The sequence below is a fragment of the Pleurodeles waltl genome, chromosome 4_1, assembly GCF_031143425.1.
Source record: "Pleurodeles waltl isolate 20211129_DDA chromosome 4_1, aPleWal1.hap1.20221129, whole genome shotgun sequence".
Taxonomy (NCBI): Eukaryota; Metazoa; Chordata; class Amphibia; order Caudata; family Salamandridae; genus Pleurodeles; species Pleurodeles waltl.
The window spans coordinates 607597040-607611835 of NC_090442.1; the positions used below are offsets into that span (position 1 = coordinate 607597040).

General features: G+C 44.4%; 1 protein-coding gene across 1 annotated transcript in view; it reads right to left on the reverse strand.

Annotated features, from left to right (window-relative positions):
- UTP20 (UTP20 small subunit processome component) overlaps positions 1-14796 on the reverse strand; it is a 966235-nt gene that overhangs the window by 718054 nt on the left and 233385 nt on the right. The window contains exon 22 of the mRNA XM_069229033.1: positions 13642-13845. Coding sequence (XP_069085134.1) covers positions 13642-13845 — 204 coding nt within the window. The remainder of the gene's footprint in view (positions 1-13641; positions 13846-14796) is intronic.

Below are 14796 nucleotides of genomic sequence, written 5' to 3' on the forward strand. Positions count from 1 at the left end.
AGAGGGCAGTATTGGGACAATGAGTGTTCATTAACCCATGCTCATTCTTGGAGGGGACACCACAAGAAGGAAAATTTTCAGCCCCTGGTGCCGGTTAACTGGGACCCAGAAGCAAGGCTTCGACGTCTACCATTGATGCAATAGTAGCAGTTGAAATTTATAAAGAAAGGACACCACAAGGATCCTCTAAAACATGTGAGGAGCATAACAAAACGCATAAGAAGCATACTGATACTCAGAGCCTACTAGGTGCACATTCGCATCCAACAGAGGAAAAAAACAATCTAACAAGGACAGTGCTCATTGGCAACGTCCATCGAAAGTAGGACACTGCAGCTAGTGACTCAAGAACTTTCTTTGATATATGTATATCCAGTTGAAGGCGTTTGCCGAAATGCGTTGACATTTAGCCGGGACATTGTGTTTCCGAACTATTATTATTATTTTTGTTTTTCGATTTTCATATATTTACATACGCTTTTCTAATATATTTTTCAATAAAAGAGTCGACAAATTCCATTACACAAACACACAAAAACAAAGATTAAAGGGACGTTATGCACAGGTAAAAAAATGTCAGAACCTGCAGTTTTCAATGTACAGAACCACTGAAATCCTGAGGTAAGCATAATTAGCATTCCTGCCATTCACAGTTTTTTCATCAATGTTATCATTGAAAATGTTGCAGTGATATTAATGAGATCATAGAATATGTCAGTGTAATGTAATATGTGGTGTAATTAGCAGCGAATGGTGAGGGTGTGACTTATAGCTACCTTAGGGCAGGAGTTCTAGTTACTTGAAGTGAATTTCAGTGGTTTAGTACATTTAAAACAGCTTGTTTTAACTGACATTTTCACCCAACTATAACATCCCTGTAACTTTTGTTTTTTTCACTGAGTTTTAGGATTTTTTTTAACATTAAGTAATATTTAATTCCCTTACATTAATCCAACCCTTGCCGCGCACAGACCTGCATCAAATCCTCCTGTGCATCCGACCCCGTGTCCATCCCCGCTTTCAGCCATTCGTAGCAGGGGTTGGCCCCTGCCACGCATCCAACCATGCGCCATACAAACCCCACACCACATAAATTGCAGAGAAAACACCCTGGTTTTGCCAATAAGTAGGGAGGATGTGTCCTGCACAAAAGCAGAGCTTTAAAAGAGGCACCTTCTATGTTTACATTTGTAAGTGCTTCCCGTTGAGGTTTAATTTCTGTGAAATGAGCATTGGTGCCAAAAGGAATCCTCGCCTGTTACTTATCCAAAATGAGTCCACAGTTTTGCAGAAAAGGTACACCCAACTGGAGTACTTTCTACTGGCTCTATAGTAAGTGCTACCTGGTTGGGACATCTACACTGCCTTTGCATAAAACACTACAAGGTAATGCCTCCAGTGACCATGTCAGGTGTAATTTTGGCAATATGATTAGTTGATCAGCTCTTGCATTGATTTGGTGAGGGAGGGGCCTCAATTCTCCGGTCGTCTCATTGCTCCTGAATGCAGGAGCAGCAAGAAATCTGTTTTCCTGAACAGATGAAATCCGCTCCCAGCGAGCAGGAGCAGATTTCCTCCTCCTGCCCTCTGCGGGCGGACTTAGTTTGCTCTCACTTGGCGTGAGCTGTGATAGCTCCCAAGTGACTGCAAAGTATTATGTACCGATGGTGGGCACCTCAGGACATAGGCAGGCGGGTCCCCACGGCCATTAACGGCTCCAAAATAGGGGCAGTGCAGTCCCCCTCCTTTCTTTAAGTAGGGCCAGCCACGGGGAGGTGGTGGTGGTTCCGTTGGGTCAAATATGGCCCAGGAGGTGGGCTGTGTGGCCCCTCCCCCCCTTTAAAGAATTCCCTTAGCCTCAGGGAGGTGGAGGTCCCCAGGGCAATTTATCACTACAGGAGGGGGGTCCAATCGTCCCCACTCTTTTATTAAGGCAAAGCTAAGGGAGGTGATGGTCCTTTAAAGGCATACAAATGCCCCTCTCCTCTAAATTAATTGGTCTGGTCCTGTGTAAGTGGCTGTCACCGGGGCCCATATCAGCCATGCGTCCTATCCTCATAAAATATATTCGATTGTTTTACTTGGGATGGCCCATCCAGGGGATGAAATACAAACAAGCGTGCAAGACCTTGTTCTTTTTTTAAAAAATGTGTAGAGATTTGCGGATCCTCCACAACTTTTGCTGCGAAAATTAAACAAATAAATTAGCTTTTTTGCCCAGGTGGGGTTACTGGAGGACCCCAGCACCAGGCCTAGGGGGTCAGGGTATTTCTATCCTGCTGCTTTTATATATTTGTAACTTTTTTTTTTTAGGGACGCGTCTGAGTCAGAGTCCCAAAATGGCTGCCAACACTTCCTGGTTGAAGTGCTGGCAGGCAATCAGATCTCAGCAATCTGTCAGATACGCAGAGAAACTATGTTACTAGATAGCTATTTTTTTTTGGGCTTTAATAGCTCCAAAACTACTGGTCAGATTTACACCAAAATACAAAAAGGACTCTTTCTGGACAAAGATCTATACTTCTATCAAATTTGGTGTAATTCCATCCAGCCTTTCTTGTCTAAAAATCCCTATGGAAATTGCATGGAAACAATAGTTTTTTGGACTCCCCCTTGACGAAGTACCCAAAACTTTTAAGACAGCAGCTGAAGTGAGTGGCAAGCTAGTATCGAAAATATCGTGACGATTTGTCAAACAGCACTAAAGTTATTTAGAAAATAAAAAATGCTGTTGCACTTTCTGGCGATCACCACTAAGTAGGTAGGGGTTTAATATGGTATTTATTAGGGACTGTATCTCAGCTGATGACCTCGCTAACTGGAGATCATACGTCTCTGTTGCTGATGTCAAAGTTACTTGATTTTGGAACAATAGCGCTTTTAGTCTGCTCAGCTTATCAAAATTGACATTCAAAGTCTCAGAGAGAGAAAGAGCGAGTGCGTGTGCGTGTGTTGGGGACATAAGGAATTCCGGGCTTCATGCCGAGCAGCTTTCTTCGTTCAGAATCAGATAACTTCCATTTGAAAGAATCAGAAATACTGGACGAATCAAAGGGATTGACGAATCATTCAGATGGCATGCCAAATTGGCGCCCTCCGCATTGAAAGGTCGTGCAAGGTCACCTGCTTACAAATCATACAAGGACACAATAGCCTCACATTCGCTTCCGCTAAGAAAGACCTTGGTTTCCCCATTCAGGCAATTGTAATCGAAAGGCAACTCCCACACTTTGTGTATGTGACTATTTCGTAGCCTCTCATATCTGCCTAAAGCAAAATGTTTCAAACAGTTTGTGAAACGAATGATGGAAATAGGAAGATTTATAACCCCATATATCAACCATACTGCTGAGGAAATTTCTGCCACAGTAAAAGGCAACTTTTCTAACTTTTCAATGTTCAGCATGGTGTAACTAGCTTCTTTTTGAGTCATCGTCTGTTGCTAACAGGTCGCTACTATTTATGTATTTTCAAGGAACATGGCCATGTTTCAGGATTTGCAACCTCCAACCTAGCTGTATGATGAAATGCAGTTGACTTTGCTCATGTTGTAGAAAGGATGTCATTCTGAATGATGTCAACTGCAGATGACACTATATTATTCAGGGTGTATATTCTGTCATACCATTTTTATAGAACAGCAGGAGCTATTTCCATATTTTCCTTATCTATCTCCCTTAAACGTGCAGCAGCTTCCATTTGGGAACGTTTCCAGATCTCATTATATATGGCATACAGGAAACGTTTTGAGTGTGGCTTTCTAGGTCCTATCAAGAAATCTTATAAGTCAATCTCCTCAGAAAGAAGACTAAGATGTTGTTTCACTGCTGCTAAGATGGAAGAACGTAACCACTGTTCGCACAGTTCACCCACACTGTATGTAATAACAATACCTGAGTGTTCCCCCAAGACATAGCAAGGGTCCGGCCGGGTTGCTCTAAAACCCCCTGAGGAATTAACAAAACGTACCTGGCAACCCATGTGCATCCTTTGGCCACAATACCCACCTACCAGGACTTAAAAGTGAGGAATTAAAGGTAACATTCTGAACCCAAGCTGTTAGTTCATCTTCAGTAACGTTTAAAAGTGTTTGACAATTGTGAAATTTAGCAGGTGCAGGGATCCTGGGCGAGATCATCTCTTATTTTTGCTAACCCCAAGCATGATGTTTGTCGAACTGTTTAATTTAAAAATATAATTTTTAAAGGCTTAAGGTATGCTTTAAACAAAGCTTCTCTACCCTGTATTTGCCAATCTCTTGTTCCCCATACACTTTTCACATCAATATTGTTCTTCCAAAACTCAATGCCTTCAACAGCAAGACGGGAAACAAAGGGGGTCCAAATAAAACAGTTTTGTATTGGTTATCAATATTTTCCTCATTCTGGACAGTGGTAATTTAAAATAACCTGACTCAGTCTTTCTCGGTCATTCCCCTAAAATATGCAAACTTTTCTGCACATTTTTCGGAACTTCCTGCAGGTGGAGTCTGTCAAACTTTCTTCTGTGTATAACTGAAAACTGGTCTGGGTCAACTGGCTCGGTGCAGAAAGTAATGTCCCCAATGATTGTAACAGAACATTACCCCATAATACGCTGTGCTCCTATGCACATCTTCACTTTCGAAAACAGTGTAGTGGTCTACCTTGGTAAGCAAAGAATCAACTGTTAACATCCTAGCCATTTGAGACAACACCAGGTGTAATAACATCAGTCATTGATATCTTAAACACATAAGGAATTTGAATGGCCTCAGTAGGGTCGTTTTGTCAAAGGGCAATTTAGCCCAAACAATCCCATCAAGAATTGGAACTGCTGAACTGATCTCTAAGGACAGGTCTCTTCAAATTTTATAAGGAGAAAGGTAAGGTGTTAAAACCTCATCCACCCGCTCAACTGCAGGGCGTTCAGGAAGGTAATGCCCATTTATCAAGAGAAAGAAAACAGTGAGAAAGCCAATCCATAGCAGAAAGGCAATCAATGCCAACAGTATCCAGAAATAATGCCATGGATAATCTAAATAGTTATTTTCAAGCCATATGTACAGCTTGCTGTCTTTGATACAGTTTCTGTTGTAGAATCAGAAGAAAAGTCATCAATGTGTACGAAGTAACCATAAGCAGTCCGTGCAAATACAAGAGCCGGTGCAGAGCTGATGGATGGATCCACTTGCTATGGCAGTTCATAGTGGACGATGCAGTCTGTCTGTGTGGAATTGGAGTTGTATAGCCCCACATCTGATTTGTCATGTCTGTGAAGTGATGACTGGAATCAGTAGAAGCTCATTCTCCACTAACCCACCCCCAAATGCTCGAGGAGGCAATTGTTTCATTGTTATAACAATTGGTGCTTGCAGAAACATTGTTTATCGCTTGTAGAGGTATATCCTGTTGGGTAGTGAGAAGGGAGTGGGTACTACCCAAGGGAAATCATGGTCTACTGAGCAGGATTGGCCACATTGTGCAAGATTATTTAATGCTCTCCAGACCCCATATAAGTGATGAAGCCAACTACGACCTGAACCTAATACTCTTGCAGATAAGGATTGCTTCTAATCTTAATTACTCCTCTCCACAACCAAATTACCCTTGGAATGGTATGGGGAAGAGTAATGAAGTTCAACATCCATCATTCTCATTGTGTCCCTGAATGCCCTAAAGGCAAAAGCAGGGCCCTGGTCCAAGTGGAATGCTGCAACCGCCTATGTACTGATGAAGACTGCCAAATCTTTAACAATAGTTCGAGCGTCAGCCGACCGCTGTGGCCATACCTACAGGAATCTAGAACAGCAATCAATAGTGACTAAGATGTATTTGTATGTACCACCAAGCTATAGGGGACCACAATAGTCTAGGTACACACATTATAGTGGTCTGTTTGACACCAAGCGGGGTGTCTGCGGTGGGCGCTTAATGTTAGAACCGTTTATGTGTTGTCAAATGTCACAACAAAGGACATATTGCTTGGTCTGTTTCTATAGAACTGGCCACTAAAAGCGTTTCTGTAGAAGAGAAATGGTGGCTGCCACCCCTGCAAGAGCAGAAGTGACACCTTCATGTCCTGTTTTGATAAGAAATGGTCTCTGATCTTCGTTGGGGATCAAACCATCTCCTAACCCTGGATTGGTTGCAAATACAACATTCTGAGAACTAATACAATATGTATATCTTGCAGGGTATGCTTTTGGCAGAGACTAGCCGTCAGCCGAAGCTTTCAGGGCAGCCAGTGTCTCATTATCAACCCTCGCATAACAGCAAGTCACAGCTACTGCGGATTTGGTAGCTTCATCAGTCAGAGTATTCCCTACAAAGTGCTACATGAGCATCTGGTAGCCTGTCCTTAAGGTCAGCTACCCTCCCCCTCAACATTCTGTGCTCTATGGTGTTCCCCTTGGAATCTCTGAACCTGTTCAAAAGCCAGTGATTGAGATAATCATAGTAGGACTGGATGCAGTAATTCTTATCACACACAATTAGTGTGGGTGTGCTGGAGCTGTATGTTCCAGTGCCAGCATTGGAGCCTTAAGCTCTGCCAGCTGTGCCACGCAGTCCCCTAGGGTCTCTGCCTGTAGGTATTCTGAGAGTGAAATACATCATCCCTCATCACATCGCTTACAGCTACATAGGTGGCTCAGTATTGGCATTTAGTACCTATAGCTGGTTGTGCCAATCCATCAGTGTAAATGATAGTGTGATAATCAAGTGGTAGTATATTGGAAGGTGTGGAGTACTCCTGTTCATATTGAAAAAATTATTGTGTTTGCAATTTTGGGTCAAACATGTAATCAACATCAGTTGCAGTTTGAGAAGTTGCCCGTTGTATACAGCGTGGATGTAATGCTTTAGCGTTAGGGATGCTTGCCTTGGTAACAGCCTCTAAAGCTGGCACCGGGGTAGCAACAATAATGCATTTCCCTTGGGCAATTAGCCTCTCTTAAATGACATCCATCTGTACAGCTGTCAGTATCTTTCCTGTAGGTGCAAAACGTTGTTCCGCATTTGAACACAAATGGGACTTGTATGCTATGGGTACTGTGTCACCCTCATTGAAAGTAACATAGATGAACCTGATGTCACCAGCGATTATTCTGATGACCAAGTTTGTTTTGTTGTTACGTGTGTGTGTAAATGTTTTGCTTCAAGCATGTCCTGCTGAAGGTCTCTCAGAATGTGTATATGTTCAAGTGTCCAATGTTTGTATGAGAAATCTGGACAAATTAAGTCATAAAGAGGTTTTATGCGTTGTGCATAATCAAGTTTGTATGTTCTGCCAAAGTTAAAGAAACTTAACAATGACTGTAGTTTCTTGATGGTATTTGGTTGAAGTTGTGCCATTTTTCTAGAAAGTGCAGGGCCAGGCTCTTGCCTTCATCTGATAACTTGTATCCTAGGAATAGGACACTGAGAAAGGCAAATTTTATTTCCTTAAAATTTAATTTATAGCCCTGGGTGGTGAATCCAAGAATGATCCGATCAACCCTGGCAATATGAATGTTGAGGTTGTCATCTGTGAGATAAATATCATCCATTTAGGACAAGGCCTCGGGGTCAATATCATGTAATATTGATGTTATATGGGGCTGAAAACAACCCTAGGCTGTTCTTATACCCTTGAGGCAAATGGCAAAAGTGTCACTGTGAGTCTAATGCACTGAAGGTGCTATGATCCCAAACTTCAGGCAGTAGATTCTGACAGAAAAAAATAAACTGGAAACGTCCAAGGTTGCTTTATATTTTTTATGCACTATGTTGTTAATCAGTGTTGTGCTGTGTGCATTGTGTATAGCATATGTGCATGTGTAACTGTTTAAATGTCTGTAATCTAAGACTATTCTATATGAATGGTCTGCTCTTGCAACACGGAATAACAGGTTATTCATTGCAGAGACACAGGGTTCAATACTCCAAGGTACTTGAGTTGGGCAAGAATCTCTCTCACTGGAGCTTTAGCCTTGTGCTTAATGGGATACTGTGGATGAGGCTGTGGTGTGGACCTAACTGGTATTACATGGTTGGGAGATTCCTTATCCCATCCCACGTGGTTGTGGTACAGCACAGGAGCCTGCACTAAAGCCCAGTCAGCTGCATTGGCTTCCTTCACCACGACTGGAACTAGGACTGAGAAAGAAGGCAGAATTACATGTTCCTCATGTGTGAGCTTGCAGACAAATTTAGGTAGCCAGACTTTCTCTGCCAATAAAATATCCCAGTTAAGTGCTTCCCAGAAGGTGACTTCAATAGTTCAATCTATGTCCCCTTCAATTAGAATTTTTAACTCATAAACCCTGTCAGGTAGGGAAACACGCCTGTCCGCTGTCTCTATGACGAGAAAGTCATTAGTTGCTGTCACATCCAGATGACCTATAAGACTGGCGACAAATCGTGACTTCTGCCGCGCTGTCCAGCAGAGTCACTACCTACGTCCAGTTCTTCAGCAATGTTCTCAAGACTGCTGGCAGGTTTAATGGAAATTGCTGCCACTTTTTCTTTTTAAATTGTGGCTTCTGTTGGGGAGATTTATCCTCCTTTTTAACATAAGCTTCTGAGGAACGTTGTAAGTCCTTCTGTTTCGTGTAATCAGTGCAGTGTTCAGACCAGCCCACTCTCTAACTCTGTTTATCTGGGGGAGTCCTGAAAGGGATGAGAGGGACGTATTTTAGTCTATTGATATCTATGAGGTATTTTATAGTTTCTTTATTTCGGAGATTATGGGGGTCATTCAGACCTTGGCGGACGGCCTCGCCGACAAATGACCGCACCGCGGTCAAAAGACTGCGGCGGCCATTGAAACATTTCCGCTGGGCCGGCGGGCGCTCTCCAAAAGAGCGCCCGCCGGCCCAGCGGAAATGCCCCTGCAACGAGGTAGTTGCAGGGGTGCGACGGGTGCAGTTGCACCCGTCGCGTATTTCAGTGTCTGCAAAGCAGACACTGAAATACTTTGTGGGGCCCTCTTACGGGGGCCCCTGCAGTGCCCATGCCATTGGCACTGCAGGGGCCCCCAGGGGCCCCGCGGCACCCCCTACCGCCATCCTGTTCATGGCGGGTTTCCCACCATGAACAGGATGGCGGTAGGGGGTGTCTGAATCCCCATGGCGGCGGAGCGCGCTCCGCCGCCATGGAGGATTCAATGGGGCAGCGGTAAACCGGCGGGAGACCGCCGGTTTACCCTTTCTGACCGCGGCTGAACCGCCGCGGTCAGAATGCCCTTGGGAGCACCGCCAGCCTGTTGGCGGTGCTCCCGTGGTCGGTGACCCTGGCGGTCACCGGCCGCCAGGGTCAGAATGACCCCCTATATCTCCTTTCAGAGGTGTCCGGGTGCAGAGAGTCTGCTCTTTGACTTCTTTTGTCTATTTATCCCAGCGTTTTTTTATAACCTTCTTGTGCTTATTTACTACCTTCCTTAGGAGTGGCGCTCTGAATTTGCGGTTTAGTTGGTCTGGGCCCCAGATTATCCCCCCCACCTATACTAGTATAGGTTTTGGTGATAATCTTTGGTAGCTCGGGCTCCTGGTTCCATTGAGGAACTTCTCTGAGCCATTGGTGAATGGCTAATGCCACTGCTTCCCCTTTAATATTGCTTAAAACAATTGAAGAGACTGTATTCAAAGTTATGCATCAGTTTCATCCCAAAGTCCAGGGCCGGGGCTGCCCTGTGTTCATTTTGAATTTGCTTTAACACTTCCGGCAAGAGTTGGGATACCATATGTGGTTGTGTACACCATGTGGCCCAGTCCTTTTCTGATGCAACCATTCCGAATGGTAAGTACACAGAGAGGATTCTATGTTTATCTTGCGCTCTCGTATGGAGAAACACTGCTTCCAGTTGATTAGTTTTTTTGTGCCACCCAGAACGGAATCTGTTCCCGTTCCGTGGGTACTTTGCCCATCATTGAATGTACAGTTTGAGGATTAAGACCTGTAACTGCCAATTGATGCATAGCTGGAGCAGCCCTCACTGCGTGTTCAAAGTCTGCATTACGAACTGAATTAGTTATCAATATATTGCTATTAGCTCATTATAAAGTGTGCGTACATCTGCTACTTTCATAGTCTGCACATCAGGATGTGGAGTGTACATTGAAAACGTTAGCCATGTTGGTCCGTCATTGATTAAAGGACCTAATCTCATGGGTTGTATTACATGTGGAAGGGCTCTACTGAACCAGATTTGAGGTTCTTGATAAGAAAGTGGTATTCTAAATGTTGATAAGCTTGGTACCGCTGTGGTACATTTGCTATTCTCTAAGTGTGAAATGTGAGTGAATTGTCATACAGATCAGGAAAGGTGACCCAAGAGTAAAATGTTTCTGTTTGGTATGCTTCATGAGCTTCCACAACGAATGTGGCTTCTCGCCCTAATCTGTTAAGCCACTGGCTATAAGAAACTGCGTAAACGCGTGTCTGCAGTTCTCTGGAAAGTTGATGGTGTTTGCCAGGTCAAGGAGGTATCCGAGTATGGAACACCGACGCTCCCTATTTAACTGAGGAGGTTTATTCCTAAAACCACGGACATCTACGTATAATGGTACTTAGCGTACCTTTAGTGTGTGTGAGATAGAGATACTCAGAAGACTTGTAAATCAGTGCCTACACCATCAGTGGTGGTGCCACGTCGTAAGGACCCTTGTATCTCCACAAGACTGCTGGATTAGGGGCAGCAGCACCTCTAATTGTAGGCGACTGAGTCACTCCAGAAACAGTTGCCAACTGTTAGCCCAACCCTCCTGGCTCTCTAGCAGCACCTCGCCCAAAAACAGGAACAGTAAAGGTGATTTCTGGCAGCGTATGGACTCAGAAATCCTCTCAGGGATTAGCAGTGCAATAAGTCTTATACTTTCCTCTCGTTGGAAATGAGTCTCTTATACATACACACACACACACACACAGTCAAAGAAGAAGATGCAGGAACATTTTCAATATATGTGTTGAAAAGACTGCAATCTACTGTAAAATTCATGAGCTGCAATGATTAGAATAATGACAGACAAAAAATCAGGATTGTGAAAATAAGTGATGTGAATATGAACAATCCTAACATTTTGCAACAAAGATGAATACACAAACTCCCCCCTAAAGCTTACTGTCTACCCTAAAGAGAGCAAGGTACGATAAACCTAATCTACCCAAAACATGTCCATGAGAAGCACCCCAGCCCCAGTTACCTTGGAACAAGGTCGGCCTCCAGTCCCCAAATCAAGCTATGTAGACACGCAAAGGCCGAAGTCTGCTGCAAAATAATACGCAGAGTAGATGATGATCCTGGGTGGAACCCCGTCTAATGACCTTGGTCTCACAGAATGTTTATATAAGGCCCATGTTATTGTTCGTGCAGACATCCTAATGTGGGTATGTACCGAGATTGTCTGCGCAAACATGGATCATCAATATCATAGGAAAAATGCCTGACCTGTTCATACTCTGTGAAGCAGAGGGACACAATGACAATTCAATACGTACTGATAATGACGCTTTCATGGAATGGCAACTGATTATAACAAAAACATTTCTTATAAAACACAGGAACTGCAAGTGCTGTTGAAATGAATAAATGATAAATAATAAAACAGAGCATGTTTATCTAGGTTAAAAAGGCACATGCCTGGAAGTCGAGGCTAAGCTACCTGAATAAAGGTGCAGCCTCTACTGTGCGCAGCTGAGCTCCGGCCATAAGTGGTTGCTGGAATGGTGGATGGAGGGCCACGTGCCAGTCCTTCCGGGGCTGTGTGCGCCATCCGCCTGCCGTGCCTTTGGTAGACGGCATTTATGGATGGCCCCGCTCTTCAGCATTGGCTGAGTCTCCCACAGATGCAATTTGAGATCCGCATTTTGCGCATGGGGCCCACCCACTGTGCTGCGGGCTTGAACTAGGAGACATTTGCTGCCCTTCCCGGGCCCCCAGACTGGAGGACATCATTAGGGGCCCCATGCCCACAGCTGTTCAGGATCGGTGTGGTGGATTGCGAGATCCCGGCCAGTCGCTAGAGACATACATCGCAGTCTTTAGCCCGTGATAATGGTGAGTGAGGCCGCTCTGGGCATTGCCAACATACCTGGTGGGGTGCTGCATCACTTGTGGCCGGAATCCCAATCAGGCTGCTACATTAATTTGGCTGCAAGGCGCCAGGTCCTGTGGGAAACCTGGAAGGGCTGTGCCGGCTGCATGGCCGTCCACTGTGTGCCACAGGCCTGTACTGCCAATCGCTCCCCCAGCCACCCAGAGCCAATGTAAATACACCTGGGGCATGAGTGTCCACACACCTGTGACCGGATGAGCGAGGGGTGTAGGAGCCCTGTTGCTGGCCCGAGACTGGCTGCACGTGCAGAGAGCGCATCCACAGCTCTTCAAGCATGCAGTTGCTCACATTATGCCCACCTGATCCAATCTGCTTCCCCACAACTACAGTTATGCAGGATGGGCGCCTCTCTCATTTACATTAAGACACATTCTTTAGTGAGTTACAGGGGCAGCCTGCACCACTGCTGGGGACGTGCCTGGTGTTACATCCTTGTAGATTCAGATCGCGAGGGGTCCCCCGGCTGTGATTGGGGCCAGGGCCTGCTCGTGCCCCCTGGCTGGAAGGGAGTTACAGGGCATTACGGGGACCAAAGGACACTGTAGCACCTATCATTGGCCATAACCTCCCCAGTCTCTGGCTCTCGGACCAAATGGCTTGCTTAGTTCTTTTTTGGTGGCCTATTTGGGGCGACCTCATCAACTGTCGCACCACCTGATCATTGGCAAACATGATGCCAAAGAATCCAAGCTCCTATTCGAGAGCAGGCGCTTCACCTGGCAAGTGGGCCACAAGATGCACTCTGAGGCCTCCCTAGAACGCTCAGGGTAGGATCATCACGACAACAATGATATAAAAGAGTTTCTAGCTAGACATCCTCACTAACCGCCTGGATCCTGTCGAAGTGTGGACAATCATGAAGATACCCTGGACATCTGGAAAATCATGTGTCAGATGTGGACGACGCAAAATCAGACCCCAAAGAGCAACTATTGAGGATGAACAGGTTGCTTGAACTCAAAGGCAAAAAACAACGTTCTTGAAGCGTGCTCCTAAGCACAACAACCTGAGGATCACAGGTATCCCTGAGCCCACCGCTCTCACCAAAATAGAAGACTTCGTAGAGACCATACTGCGTGAGACTTTTGGGGAAGGCCTGTCCACAGTCTTCATTGTTAAACGTGTACATGTAAGCAAGAAATAATTTAGTTTGGCCTGATTTTTAAGTCATTACACTGGCATGCAGAAAGGGCAAACAATGATAGTCTGTAAAGGGATACAGATGAATTCATATTCCCTATGTATTAAGTCACGGTAGGTCCATTAGAAAAAGACATTGTGGCTGGAAGACAGCCAAATCCTAGTTTTTGTTTACATTAAAGAAAATAAACAGTCTATAACTGCACTTTCAACTGCTCTGAGTGGTATTTGGAGGACAGACCATTTCCGAAAGACAGGGTTTGAAGGCTGAAAGGGTCAGTTAATAAATACAAGACATAGCCTATTAATCATGACCAATATGAAAAAAATGAGATATCTAACAGAAAACAAAACTCTGTTTTGAGGGTATCATTGACGATTGATAAAACAACAATTTTACCAACTTTGATGTGTCAAAATTCACATACTTTCCAGCAGCTCTTCTTGTTTTCTTTTTCTGTGGCACCTCATACTTTAGATCAATCTCCATGCCGTCATCCTCATTCTCAACTGTTTCTGTTTCTTTACCACTATTCTCTTCTGGTGCAGTTAAAGAGGTCAAGCGATCTTTACGCTTCTTTCTCAAATCCTGGGTTGGAGCTACCAACAAATCTGCAGGATAATATTCATTGCTAGAAAGTAAAAAGCAAGTTGATAAACAAAACAATCCATCTTCATACACTTCGAAATTATATGCAGACATACAACATGTTTGGCTGTCATACACAGTTTGCTATGTTGTCGTAGGACTCCCATTGTTAGAACGAGATTGCTGGATTAGGGATAGCAGCACCATCATTTGTGGATGACCGAGTCAATCCCACACTGTCTTGACAGCTGTCCATCCAACCATTACAGCAAGCTAGCAGCAACTCACCCAAACCTGGAAGAAAAGGTGATTTGGGACAGCCTGAAACATGACACTTTGTGGTTTCTGAGGGTAAGTCATGGTAAACAAATCTCACCCTTTTCTCTCATTAGTAAAAGGTTTCATACACACACTTAGGCCAACGAAAGAGATGCAGAAAGGTTTTCAATATTTTTTTTTTAAAGACTGCAATCTACAATAAAATATATGAGCTGCAACTATTAGGGCACTGAGACATAACAGGATTAGAATTGTGGTGACCAGAGAGAAGAAAAACAGTCCCAACATATTGAAATAACATACATAAATGTATTCTACCTAACCCCTAACTCCTATGAGAGAGCACAGCAGTGATAGCCCAATCTGTCCATACTTAGTCCATGAGAGGAGCACCCAACGCCCATTACCTGAATAAGGGGTCTGCCTGCCGTCTACTTGGTTGGCTGTAGAGAAATGGCTGAAGTGAGCAATGAAAGGGATGCAGTTTAAATGGAACTCTGGCTGGAATTACCTCCCTGTCGTCCCTGGGCCTGTACAATGTTTTTATGAGAAACCTATTTCTGTTCCATGGAAAGGCCCGACATGGGCATGTGCCTAAGTGTCAGACTGTTTATATACTCTTGTGCCGACAATTGCTAGATGGATAATTGTGTACTGTTCTTGTCAGCCTTGGACAGAAGTAGATGGTGAAATGTCAAGCACAGAATAATAACAG